This window comes from Mytilus edulis, chromosome 2 (assembly GCF_963676685.1).
Source record: "Mytilus edulis chromosome 2, xbMytEdul2.2, whole genome shotgun sequence".
Classification (NCBI taxonomy): Eukaryota; Metazoa; Mollusca; class Bivalvia; order Mytilida; family Mytilidae; genus Mytilus; species Mytilus edulis.
The window spans coordinates 99,591,876-99,605,328 of NC_092345.1; the positions used below are offsets into that span (position 1 = coordinate 99,591,876).

General features: G+C 33.7%; 2 protein-coding genes across 6 annotated transcripts in view; both read right to left on the reverse strand.

Annotated features, from left to right (window-relative positions):
• LOC139513658 (sterol O-acyltransferase 1-like) overlaps positions 1-13,450 on the reverse strand; it is a 33,066-nt gene extending 19,616 nt beyond the window's left edge. For 4 of the 5 annotated variants that reach the window (XR_011662492.1, XR_011662491.1, XR_011662493.1 and 1 more), the window contains exons 1-3: positions 13,284-13,408; positions 10,998-11,071; positions 9,583-9,722 (exon numbers count right to left, since the gene is read on the reverse strand). Coding sequence is in view for 2 of the 5 variants with exons in the window: in XM_071302349.1 (XP_071158450.1) it covers positions 9,583-9,722; positions 10,998-11,071; positions 13,284-13,332 (263 nt within the window). In the remaining 3 variants the exon portion in view is untranslated. Of the gene's footprint in view, positions 1-9,582; positions 9,723-10,997; positions 11,072-13,283 lie in introns of all 5 variants that reach the window. The other variant, XM_071302350.1, reaches the window with a different exon arrangement.
• Positions 651-8,132, reverse strand: LOC139513631 (uncharacterized). The gene is made up of 3 exons (XM_071302297.1): positions 7,620-8,132; positions 4,355-4,538; positions 651-2,675 (listed from the first exon to the last, which is right to left on the reverse strand). The coding sequence occupies exons 1-3, from the start codon at positions 8,074-8,076 to the stop codon at positions 1,007-1,009; spliced, it is 2,310 nt and encodes a 769-aa protein (XP_071158398.1). The 5' UTR covers positions 8,077-8,132; the 3' UTR covers positions 651-1,006.
• Positions 13,451-13,453: the final 3 nt, after the last annotated feature.

The window sequence follows — 13,453 nt, forward strand, 5'->3', positions numbered from 1 at the left end:
TTTTTTGGTAATAATTATTTTGTTGCTTTGTGCCGATTTTAAAGTCATCTTTTTCAACTGATTTTTTCAGTTATTTTTGTGGGTGTGCTATAATAAAATTTAGATGGGAAATGGGGAATGTGTCAAAGAGACAACAACCCGACCAAATAAAAAAAAACAACAGCAGAAGGTCACCAACACTATATATAACACTACTTTGTCTAAAATTATAGTTTATTGTACGGCCTGGGTTTTTGCTCATTGTTGAATGCTGTATGGTGACCTCAAATTATAACACTTTAGTAAATTATCAAAAATGTATTTTTCTCATCGGTAATCATATCACATCTTCTTATTTTTATATCAGCAAGGTGCATTTTGAGGTACTGTAAATGACCACTACAATTTGGGTGCGTTTATTCTTCCACTGTCAAAACCACAGGTAGGCGATACAACTTGAATTAGATGGAAGTAAAGGAAGTCATACAGCACAGATGAAAATCTATTATAACAAAAACCAGAAAGACCATATAAAATATACTAGTACCAACGCACAGGAGTCATTTTCTTTTTGTTAACGATCGGCCTTTATCATGAAAAAAGTAAACAAATAAGTAATTTTAAATGAATGAAAGAAATGCTACCTTTCTCAGTTAGCGAAAGAGACAAAATTTAAAAGATAATAAATAGTTTTATTAATTCAGGTAGTCTGAAATCTTTGTAGCTACCCTTTTGCAGGCAGTTACACGAGGTTTTCCGTATGTGTTTTTCTCAGCCAGCACTAGTCTAATGCCATTGTCTGTATCTCTTCTTTTGGCCAATTGCAGTTGGAATAAATCCAGACCACTATCTGATATCTTTTTTGCCATTGCTGCTGAAATCACGTTTCTCTCTGTTAAAGGCTTTAAGGTAAACAGTCTTGCCTTGGATACCGTGCTTTGTTTTAGGCAAAGAGCACACGAAGTGGTAGTAAATGAGTATGGACTTAGCTCAGTGATGCTACATTTGGTAAATTCAACTAATTCTTTCAACATTTGAACATCAGCGGATGCATTATGGGCACTGTATTTTTTTTTAAGAAGGTAGTTACAAGTACTTCTTGCTTATGTGATTTTAAATCTGGATACTGATTCCGAAAGAAAGGTAGTGTGTCAATAAAACCAAGAACCTTTTCCTCAAACGATGAGTATAATTGAAATTTCTGTAAACAGAGAACTAATCTAGGTGCATCGAAAATTTTTGAGTTATGTCCGATCAAGATACATTTTTCTGGTATCGTTTCCTGTAACCAAATGATAAAATTCTGCAAACCTTGTTGTGGTGAACATGAATTGACTTTACGGCCATTGTAACATAGTATGTTGTTACACATAGACAATCCAGTTACTTCAGAGGCATATTTACTTATCCCTGAAGAAGGGGTAATATATTGATCAAATTCATTCATATCGTTTATGGCTGAAATTTGAACAATGTCACAGTTCAGAGATAATGAAGTTGTTTCCAGGTCGAAATAAACACATGGAATAGAAGGTTGGATATTTTGGACATGAGTAAGCTCTTCTACAATCAAAGGATTGGATATAACGTCTGTTTCCTGCATGTTTTGACAAAGCATATCAATTTCTGTTTTGTAAGTATCCCCTTCTCGTATCTCTAGAACATTATTTTCATTTCTAGCTAAACGCTTTTTATCTAATTTCTTTTTCTTAAATTCTTTGGAATTACAGTAGCTCGAATGCATTTTCCTCTTTTTGATAAGTTGATTGCTTGAGTTTTCTGTTACTTTTCCGGGTGACAACCCACATTCTATATTTACAATTGATACATAATTGAAAGACTCATTTTTTTGTGCAACAGTACAATTTACTCTTGCTTCCAAGCTTGTTGAAGCCAAATAATGTTTATTTTTGGGTGCCTTTGCTGTCAGCATGTTGTTAAACGACTCGTTTTCTTTTGTAGAAGCACAAGGTACGAGTTTGTCTATGTTTTCAATATAATCTTTAAATATTTTGCTTAACTTAGATTTTAAATCTAGATTTGACAATTGAATGGTTGGAGTGTAATTTTCTGGATTTTTTAAATATCTACACCATCGTACATTGCAGTGATCGTGTTCATTGAACACATGTGGGACTATGGCAGACAAATCATTTTGCATTTGTTGTTTATTGTTCTTATTGCTGTGAACTGCATACGTAAAACATTTCATGAGATGAGCTATATCGTCATTTCTTATTGACTTTCTATAGGATGTTGGTAAGACATACAATTTTTTACCAAGGCTATTCTGCACATGCTTAATATCACTCCATTTAGTGATGTCATGGTCAATATTCTGTCGAATTTTTGACATTGTGGTGGCATCGTCGTCCATTATGAGAGTTGACACCGTACATTTCTTTTCTTCTAATTTTTTAATTAATGAAACACCTACATCCGGTTCCATGCCCTTTGATGTCCCATACCAATTTCTTGGGCAGTCGTGAAGTGCTGCCTCTGTTCCCTTGCCTTCCCAATATGAACATGTTCTACAATTCTTTGACCGTATTTCACGTTCCAGCACTTTACCAGTTTCGTTCCCTATAGCCACCCCAACACCTGACATAGAGTCGTACTTCCTCCCACTTCCTCTCTTTTGCCAACCCATATCGTACTTGATTTTTATTGGAATATTTTCTGTTTCTTCATTTGTGCTGAAAATATGTATACAGGCACAGATTTATCAAAATGAAAGCAAACATTATTAAATTAAATGGTAAGACATTATCTACCTTATTACACATTTAATTGTGACACTTTTTAATAAAGTTATTCAAATGTTCACGTCTCTCACCTTTTTTATTTAAATTTACAGATTTGTGTTAATACATTTTAAGTCGTTGTCATGGGTTAGTAATTCATTCACTCTAACAAATCATCTAAATCGTTATTGCAATTTAGCTTATCCGTAATCCTGGGCTATTAAATCGCTATGGCAACTTATGTGAATCGATTTAACGACTAAACTTACTCCTCATAATACAATTTAGATAAGGCAGCAACCATTTGATTTTCGGGGGGGGGGGGGGGGGGTATCTATGGATTATTTTGAAAAAAAAGTTAGTTTCCAGTTTTTGGAGAGAAAAAAATAATTTGTTTCTCCCTCAGCTGTCACTATACGTAATGCTAAAATTGAAAGAAAAAAAATTATTTTCGACTTATCGCCCAAAAAAAGTTTGACTTGAAAAAAATCCATAGCCGTCACCCTCCTTTCCCCCACGACTAAGCCAACTTGAATAACGACTAAGTATCTCGTTATAACAAGTTATGTAAGTCGTTAATATGAGTTAGATAAGTCGTTTTAGTCATTTATCTAGTCGTGATGACCACTTACGAAGTACCGAAAACAGGTGAAAATAAAACTGCATTCAGACACTTTCCGTCTGCTTACAAACCACTCATGTAGAGGTCATAATTTTTTAATGCAAAGTGTATTTATGAATTCGTTGAAAAAATCGTTTAATACTTTTTAAAAGTGCTAGTTGGTCATCTGTTTAAAAACTATTATTAGCAGATCCAAATATGTACATATAGAATAGTATATGCTTTCATATATATGTATCTAGCAAGATTATTTATATAGCAACAGTTAATACAATGATCCACAGTGCTCAGAGGTCGAACCCTTAACAGTTTGGGCAAGTATGAACACAACATTCAAGCTTGATACAGCTTTAAATTTGGATTGTTATTAAATAGTTGACACAGCATAGGTTTCTGACACAGATTGAATGTGGCCTAAGAACTTAGAAATCTTGAATTGGACATTTACCGTTTATGGTTCGATATCCAAATTATAAATACATAGTTAGATTCAGCATATCACAGGACCTCAAAAATTCATTTTTTGATGAAATCAAGTAAAGTTCAATTTTGGACCCTGTATACCTCAATGTGGACCAACTTGATAACGGGGTCCAAATATCAAACCTCAAAATACATCTGTAATTTATTGGGTGCTTGTTGTTGGTTGCGGAATATCGCGTTTTTTTTTAGCTTACTATATATTCAGGTTTTGATTATTGCTGAAGGTCATAAACTGACCTAGTTGTGTCATTTGATCTCTGATGGATAGTTTTTTCAATGGGATGATACCGTTTCTTCTTATTTTTATCTACTGAGTCTAGTGTACTTTCAAAAAAATATTTTAAAGAAAATGGCACGTACTAAAACAAAACCAAATATATCAGCGTTTCCCCTCACTTTTTTCGAATTAAAATGAGTTTAGAGCTATCGCTAGAAAATGCTTTTTTTTCATATTACTTGCAACCTCGGTAAAAGTTTATACAAACTGGGTCGTCCTATGATAAGAAACGAAGTAAGATTAAGTTACCTTGAAAAGGACACATTCTTCTCTTCTTCTAATGATCTGTCAAGGGACTCATCGGTAACTTTTTTTATCGATCTTGAAACTTCTTTTTCACGCTTCGCCAGTGATGATGCACTGATTCCAGGGATATTTAAATCTGCTAAAAATCTGTTAGTTTTGTGTTCTCCCAATCCGGTGTCGTACATTGCTGTGAAAAAAGGAACAAGAGTATACACACTGGAATATCTCGCCTGCTTTGCTGGTTATTGATTTAATGTTTAATTTTTTTTAAAGAGTAATAAAGGATTTTTCTACAAGTATCACATACCATTAACAATTTCAAAGATCGATGACTATAGAGTCTAGCTAGGTCAGATAAATCCTGTCAGAAAGAAAAAAAACTACTTAATCAACCAATGTACACCAAATATCGACGGCCTACAATTATAGTATATTGCGAAACGGACTTTATCACGTAGTTTTAAACTTGGTTGATCCATGAAATAAGGTCGAGGTCATGCGAACCATGTCTGACGGACATGAAGACGTAACAAAATTAAACCTATGCCATGCAACGAATAAACTTAAAATATATAACTCATTATAATTGAGAATTGCACTTGCCAAAAAAAAAACCACAATATATATTTCAATCGGGAATAATAAAATTAAGAATACGTGGAAATGGGGTATGTGTCAAAGAGACAACAATTAACCGACCAAAGAGAAGAAAATAACCTAATGCCACCAATTAGGCTTCAACATATAATTAATTAAAGTATCATCTATAGTACTAAATTAACTAGGTCTAATCTGTTAGCCATCATGGAGTAAAAACGACCAATCCAAGAATTCTATTTAGCATATTATATATATATAGTGTTCATTAAAAATTACACCATTCAAGATCCTTTGTTTTCCATATAATTAATATCGCCACCGGGTATGTATGTACCTCCGATATCAGAAGAACCCCTGGAGAGCTGCGAGGGTACAGTGGAATCCATGTACACTCCCTATCGGAATAAATGGAGATGTGTCACTAACGTATTTACAAAGTTTTAATATTTACAAGGACAATCCCCACCCCATCAACAAGGAGTGTTAGGACATCGGGAAGAATATGTCATTATGGTGGAGAAAGCTACCGGGCTGCTCGACGGGAACAGACAAACCGAAGAGATATCAGCAGATTGATCGCCAGGTCAAAGTAGGAAACAACTTTGACCAACCGAGGCCCCATAGTAACCATGCCAGATTAAACTCCGGTCTGGGTACCAGAAATGTGTTTGAGAGGGTGAAAATCACCCTTCTGATGAATTGACATTTTAAGCATCCCGAGTTACCTATTACCTTATCTGTACGTTCCGTATTTGACAGGCGCACCACCAAACGGTGTATTCAGGATATGCTATATACACGGGTCATAATCACAAACTTGACACTACTAATTTCAATCATTGTCACATTGTTACATATTGTAGTATTTTAATCAGCATGACTTTATAAGATGACAATACGAATTCAATAGAAAAAAATCAGGCTATAATAAGGCTAACACGTTACTTTAATTCAGTCACGGACTAGTCCAAATAATTATGACGTCTGGCAAGGCTATTTTAATTTTTTTCTGGGACGCCTTAGGAGAAGGCGTCCCAGAAAGAAAAAAAAAGTAGCCGTCCCAGACGTCATAATTATTTGGACTAGTCACGGACCAATGATATCACCGACCCGAGTGTGTTCTAGTTTTTGTAATTGTAAACCATGTAAACAGACAACTTTAGATCAACATTGAAAAACAAGAACTCCGTGCCATTGTTGTGAACATCTTATCTTGCCGATTATTTATGCTTATCGCATATAAACTCGGAAAATAAAAAACACGGCATATTTTATTCAAAGAAGCTTAAATGATCTAGAAGATCTAGTAAAGTACCGGGACCCTTTGAGTTTCTATGGAATTTGTGTCTTCTTTGAATAGCAGGATCCTTTCACAAATACGTAAATATCAACCATATAACTAGTTTTTGGGAAAATTGTTTTAAAAAAAAAATGCGTATCTAATACTATTTTGCGTGTCAACTTAATTGTACATGTATGCATAAACAAATAAATACAAGGAAGGTCTTGTTGTCATATTAGCGGTATAGGCTACTTTTGCATACATGTAAATGTTTCTGATATCAAAATTGCAATTTACAACATTCGTAGATCATTCGTACACATCGACAAAAAAATCATTAAATTACTTTTGAGGGCATATCTACATCAAAAGATAGGGATTTAATAACAAGAGTTTACTATAATCACTTCTAGAGGTCACATATATATAATGATTTCCGACATCTTCTTTTTACTCATAACGCATTGTTTAAAGAATTAAGTTTTATAAAAATAAAGAGATGTGGTCTTGAGTGCAAATGAAAAAAAAACCACTATTGTTTTAATTATTAAGTATTCAAAATATGTATTTCTTTTAAGAATAAAATCTTAATGTCGATCCAACTGCTGAGGGGGGATAGGAGGGGTCCTGATCCCGAAATCCCAGGCTTAAAAACACGAAATCCCGAGGTCCCGAATTTAAATAAAGTAAATCCTGAATTCCAGAAATTCGAAAACAAGAATTCCCGGATCCCAAAAGGGTCAATCCCGAAATCCCGAGCTTAAAAACACCCAATCCCGGAGTCCCGATAAAGGTCATATCCCCCCTCACTGCTAGCAGCTTTTATATCTCTAGATAGATTATTATAATTGATCATTAAACAAGGAATAATTAACCAGTCAATTAATCCGTACACCATATTTTCAAAAACTCTTCGTTCGCACAATTTTATTTTGAAAATTGGAACGGTAATTAATTTATTAACGATACTATAATTTAACATTTTACACTATTCGGGTACTTGCTGACTGTGACGTCACTGAAAGCACTCTTTTTGATGACGTCACATACAAAACGTTACATGTTCAAAATAAAATGACATTGTTGCTTATTTAAATACAGTTGTGTTTAATGTTGTTTTTAAAACATGTAAATATTTATACAAAGAATAAAAGTACATTTCTCGATGAAAACGATTAGAAGTGTTATCATAGATAATATTGTCTACTGCTTTACGTTTGTTGCTTCAACGGTTACATTTTATATAAGAATAAAATAAAGCCACATCAAAATATGCACGCCGTTATTTATTTTTGCAATTCTGAATTCGATGCAGAAACAATATGGTTTTATGTGAATTATATTGGATATGTTATATGTGTGTAGGCATGAACACTATAAACTTACCAATTGCAGCTTTAGAATTAATATCAAAGATGGGTCTGGTTTTAAACTTTGCAGCATCATGATGGACTTTTCCTGATTTGATAGCATTCATACTTCCACATTCGCAAAGAATATACATAATAAAACCTAAACCACAATTTGTCTTAGTCACTATGTCTGTAATATGCAAGGTGCTCCCACAGTCGGTGCATCCTGCTTTCAAATCTTTTGAAACTTGGTATGGCTCAAATATCCGTCTTTCTCCTGGTAGCCAGATAGACTGGTATGTGTCCGTAGCTTCTGTGTTTTTTGTATGATCGGCAACATTTCTATCGGAAACGAGTTCAGATAACTGTACACGTCTGTCTTTCTCCTGTTGTCGTACAAAGCGACCCTTAAATCGAGCCATCATGGCCGCTATAGTATATCGGCGCCGACGTCTTTTAAAATGTTTCGCGGAAAAATTGACGCACGTCATAGAAAAAAACGAAACAAAGGCGTCGCAAGGCGGAATGCGCAGAAACAATAGAGGGATTTGTCTTTAAGCGATCTTACAACAGAACATCTCACTAAAGTGTAACTCTGTGTCAGTTTAAGTGATCTTACAACAGAACATCTCACTAAAGTGTAACTCTGTGTCAGTTTAAGTGATCTTACAACAGAACATCTCACTAAAGTGTAACTCTGTGCCAGTTTAAGTGATCTTACAACAGAACATCTCACTAAAGTGTAACTCTGTGCCAGTGATCTTACAACAGAACATCTCACTAAAGTGTAACTCTGTGCCAGTTTAAGTGATCTTACAACAGAACATCTCACTAAAGTGTAACTCTGTGCCAGTTTAAGTGATCTTACAACAGAACATCTCACTAAAGTGTAACTCTGTGCCAGTTTAAGTGATCTTACAACAGAACATCTCACTAAAGTGTAACTCTGTGTCAGTTTAAGTGATCTTACAACAGAACATCTCACTAAAGTGTAACTCTGTGCCAGTTTAAGTGATCTTACAACAGAACATCTCACTAAAGTGTAACTCTGTGTCAGTTTAAGTGATCTTACAACAGAACATCTCACTAAAGTGTAACTCTGTGCCAGTTTAAGTGATCTTACAACAGAACATCTCACTAAAGTGTAACTCTGTGTCAGTTTAAGTGATCTTACAACAGAACATCTCACTAAAGTGTAACTCTGTGCCAGTTTAAGTGATCTTACAACAGAACATCTCACTAAAGTGTAACTCTGTGTCAGTTTAAGTGATCTTACAACAGAACATCTCACTAAAGTGTAACTCTGTGTCAGTTTAAGTGATCTTACAACAGAACATCTCACTAAAGTGTAACTCTGTGCCAGTTTAAGTGATCTTACAACAGAACATCTCACTAAAGTGTAACTCTGTGCCAGTTTAAGTGATCTTACAACAGAACATCTCACTAAAGTGTAACTCTGTGCCAGTTTAAGTGATCTTACAACAGAACATCTCACTAAAGTGTAACTCTGTGTCAGTTTAAGTGATCTTACAACAAAACATCTCACTAAAGTGTAACTCTGTGTCAGTTTAAGTGATCTTACAACAGAACATCTCACTAAAGTGTAACTCTGTGTCAGTTTAAGTGATCTTACAACAAAACAACATCAATGTCGATATAAACCTAAATGTTAACTCAACCTAACAACTAAAGCCAAGCATGCAGAGAACTGTTACAACATGTAATGTGTTAAACTAAATATACATGTATCAGAAACATTAATTTCTTTTTCAACATTTTTTACTGAAAGACTCTTTTAATGTCATACTATTTACTGTAAAATTAGAATGTTAACAGTGATTTATTCTTCATGCAGGAAAAAGAACATGTACCTTTTAATCATATCAATAGCAATAGACAAAAAAGACAAATAAGACCATGCAATACATACATGTACATGATTGACTGACTGAACTTACTATTATTTATAATTGAAAAGTGTTTTATTGAATTAATACCTTGTAGAAATAGATCTTTTGAAGACATAATTTTGGTTTTGTTCTTCCAGTCGTTCGTACTGTTCTACATCAGTTATAAACTGTTCAAAAAGTGTATCAAGTTCATCTGTCAGCTTTTCTTTGATGTCCTTCTGCAAGGCCTGCAACAATATTGTATACTTATAACATACTACAACCATGAAACAATGATAGGGGTTCAACATGTTCAATAACAATGCAAAGCAATTAATGAGCTAATTACTACATTGACAGACCAGTTATTATGATACAGGGTTCAATGACCCAGCAATCAACAGGCTAATAAGTACCTGGAAAGACCAGTTATAAAAATATGGGTTCAATAACCTAACAACCAAAAGGCCAATGTGTCCATCAATAGACAAGTTAACTTATCATTGTGAGTGGTTCAATGACCTAGCAATCAAAGTTGTTATTCAATAAGTATATATCATATATAGAATACGATTAGATATATTAGTTTATAACAATATGCTGTAACAAAGTCTCAAAAACACATCCCTATAAATTTATATGCCAGGGAACTAAACCTGTAATCGTTCAAGTCATCTTGACATAAAAAAAAACACATTAATGGTTAATGGACATTGAAACTTTCTCAAAAGTCAGGGGGTAGGATCATGACCCCTGGAGATTTACTCTACATGTCATTGCATCTTATTCTTTGATGATGTGTCAACCAAGAAAATATTAGGGATGGTAATCTCAACCATTTACAAGTGTCTGACCATTCTTAAATAACAGGGTTTTGGAAGGCAAAGTTCATGCAAAACCCAGAAACAGTTTGTACTAAAAAAAAAATAAAAGGTGCATAATGGCATTATATGTTTAAGATTATGAGAAAATTTTGATTAAATTGTAATGCGGACTTTTAGGTATTTGTGAAAAGTTGGGGATACAGAACGGGTAACCTGATATAAAGCAACAAAAATGTAATTAGCAGAGTCAAAATCTTTTCAAAGGAGCTTTTGTAGAAGACATCACAAATAGTTGGAATGGGTACTAATTTTATGGGTATTGATGATGAACACTGTTAGGTCTGCTTGCAATTTAAGTCAAATCATTTGATACCTAAAATTTTCCAAAATGTTTTAATTGATCATATACATGTAAGCTTGAAGTGCCCTAAAAAAAGGTGGCCTTTTTTTCACTCCAATGCAAGTTTTTTGTCAAATAAAGGCTCTGTGTTGAGGACTGTACATTGAACATTGACCTATAATGGTCGACTTTTACAAATTGTGACTTGGATGGAGAATTGTCTCATTGTCACTAATTGGCACTCATACCTATATCTATATAAGATCTGATTAATGGCACAAAAGATATTGTCTCAAAAAAAGTTAAAAGTTCTTATTCAACCAATTTCAAGTTTTAAATGATTTGAAAGGTTAACAAACCTGTGCTTGATTTCTAAGCCTTTGTATTTCCACTTGCTTCCTAAACTGCTCATTATTTCCATTATTTCCATTACCTGTAATAGAAACATTACATTGATACATGTACAATAAAAGGTAAATTTACGATCTTGTGTGTTTTAATTGTTTGTATTCATGAGCATGATGTTTCTGTTCATTTTTTAAATCTCTGAGCCTGAGCATTTTATTATTATACTCAAAAATAATGCTGGTGAAGGTACATGTATATCTTTACATATTGTTGACAAATAGATTAACAAGAAACAACAAATTAATATTTTCTGATTTCATTTTCTCTATCTATTATTGATTTCTCTTTTGCTTAATGCGCAATGTCCCAACACTGTCTTAACGAAGTTGTATACATGTACATTCCGATTAGATTCCTACAGATCAGGAGTGTCCAGATAGGTCGGCCAGGCACCCGACAGTTAGGTGGGTTCCGTAACATTCTAGGAAACTTGGCCAATTTTGTCTAGTAGAATTACAATCATGTCTATGTCGTGACAGATTCTGATGTATTGTATTAAAATTGTAACAATGTTCGGTGTTTTCTGGACCTTGTCCTCTAGAACGTGCATGATCTGAAGAAATTTTTCATTGTTGTTTTTTTGCTGATTCAGTCCACAGTCTGCACGGTTAGCCACTAGTCCGATGCCCCAGACTAGTAAAATTTCATTCGGACTAGCAAGTTTTTGCAAAATTTTGTTTGGACCAATAAGAAAAATGTCAGGATATTGGTCTGCGGACTTGTAGTTGAAAAAGTTTTTGGTGCAGACTGAGTCCAGATTGCATCCAGATCTTGCAGAAAGCAAACCGTCTTTGCCAAAACCGTTCTGGAAGATCCTTTATAAATATAAAATTCAACAATGATACCCACATCAGAGTCCCGACAATTACAGAAGACAATACGATTGAGTCAAGATCAAACTGCTTGCAATGCGGTACAGCAGACTGTGATAGGATTGCGTTCTGACAGCACCGGATCATCCCAAATATGACTACAGTTTTTTAACGGATATATCTTCCATCAGTGTAGATTCACTGTCTTGTCACTGTGAGAGATAGAAATCCAATTAGAATCGGATTGAGAACATGATGATCTAGACAAATTTGGTTTGAAACGACTGAGTTTGGACGCTTCCTGAACAACATCTGATTGTTGTCGTGATTCAATAAAAGTTTCCTCAAATCTGTTTCCTTTTCCTCTTCCGAAAACTAATATACATGTACCAGTACATTTTGTACTTACTCATGCCTCCAACAAAACAGATTAAACTTATAATATAAAATCTACTACTATTGTTGATTCAAATTAAATGTTCTATATTAAATTTCATACTTTGCATTACAGCATTTCAACTTAAGGTAAGCAATGAAAGCAAATATTTCCAGGAATTAATAGGATTCTAGCTTTGAAACACAAATTAAAGCCATAAAAATGCTTGGTTTAAAGTTTGTATGATGGGTTAAACATGTCCTTTTAAACAGTTTTAATCACATTAAATTGTTTAAACAGGGTAAAAGATAGCTTCAATGTGTGATTTCAGAACATGTCTGAATTTGAATAAATGGTAGTACATGTAAGGTGTAATGTATTGAATCAAATTTTATCATTTGGATCTAGTACAGATTATGAGATTATTTAACGTTATATGTCTTTGAATAAATTATTCTTGATATTGCAATGAAATCTGATTCCATTACACAATATTTCAAAACATTGTTGTAATGTTACCAAGCTACTCAGTTCAATTTCTGGGATGATTTTGAAAATAAATTATGACAACAATTTAAATTATTTTTTTCTTTTTATTTAGAAAAAAACCCATACTCTTATAAATTCTTGTGGAACAAAATGTGCTTCATCATAAACACAAATATAACATTAACAAACATATATGTATCGAATATTTCTACTATTTTAGGCACATGAACTGTATCTGTTCCAAGTATTTTTCACACTTTTCCAATAAAAGTAAACAAACATGAAAACATGTAAGTGAAAACATCTCCCCTTAGAACAGAGTTAATGCCCATTATTTCAACAGAAAAAAAAGACTATAGTAAGTCAACCCTCTTTTTCTTATAAAGAAGCAAACACTTTTTTGTAAAAATTGATCAGTTGAACAATCAGCTGGCCATGGAAGATCAGAAAATAGAAATCTTTTCATTTTAAAATACCATAAGTATCTGTTATTTTCATGTAGGCCTACTGTATTACATGGCCATTTGTTATAAAACGTATAAAACCAGATATTGACTTACATTTAGCCGAAAATGACAAATTTTCAACACTATCTTCTTCTGACGACATAGTTCCGGTACCGATTTCGCAATTAAGTGTTTCGTCTGTTAATCTTGTTCATTTTCCCAAAGGGCAATATTACGGTATAATAAACGTTTATCCGACATGTACGAGGTAAATTCTAACCCAT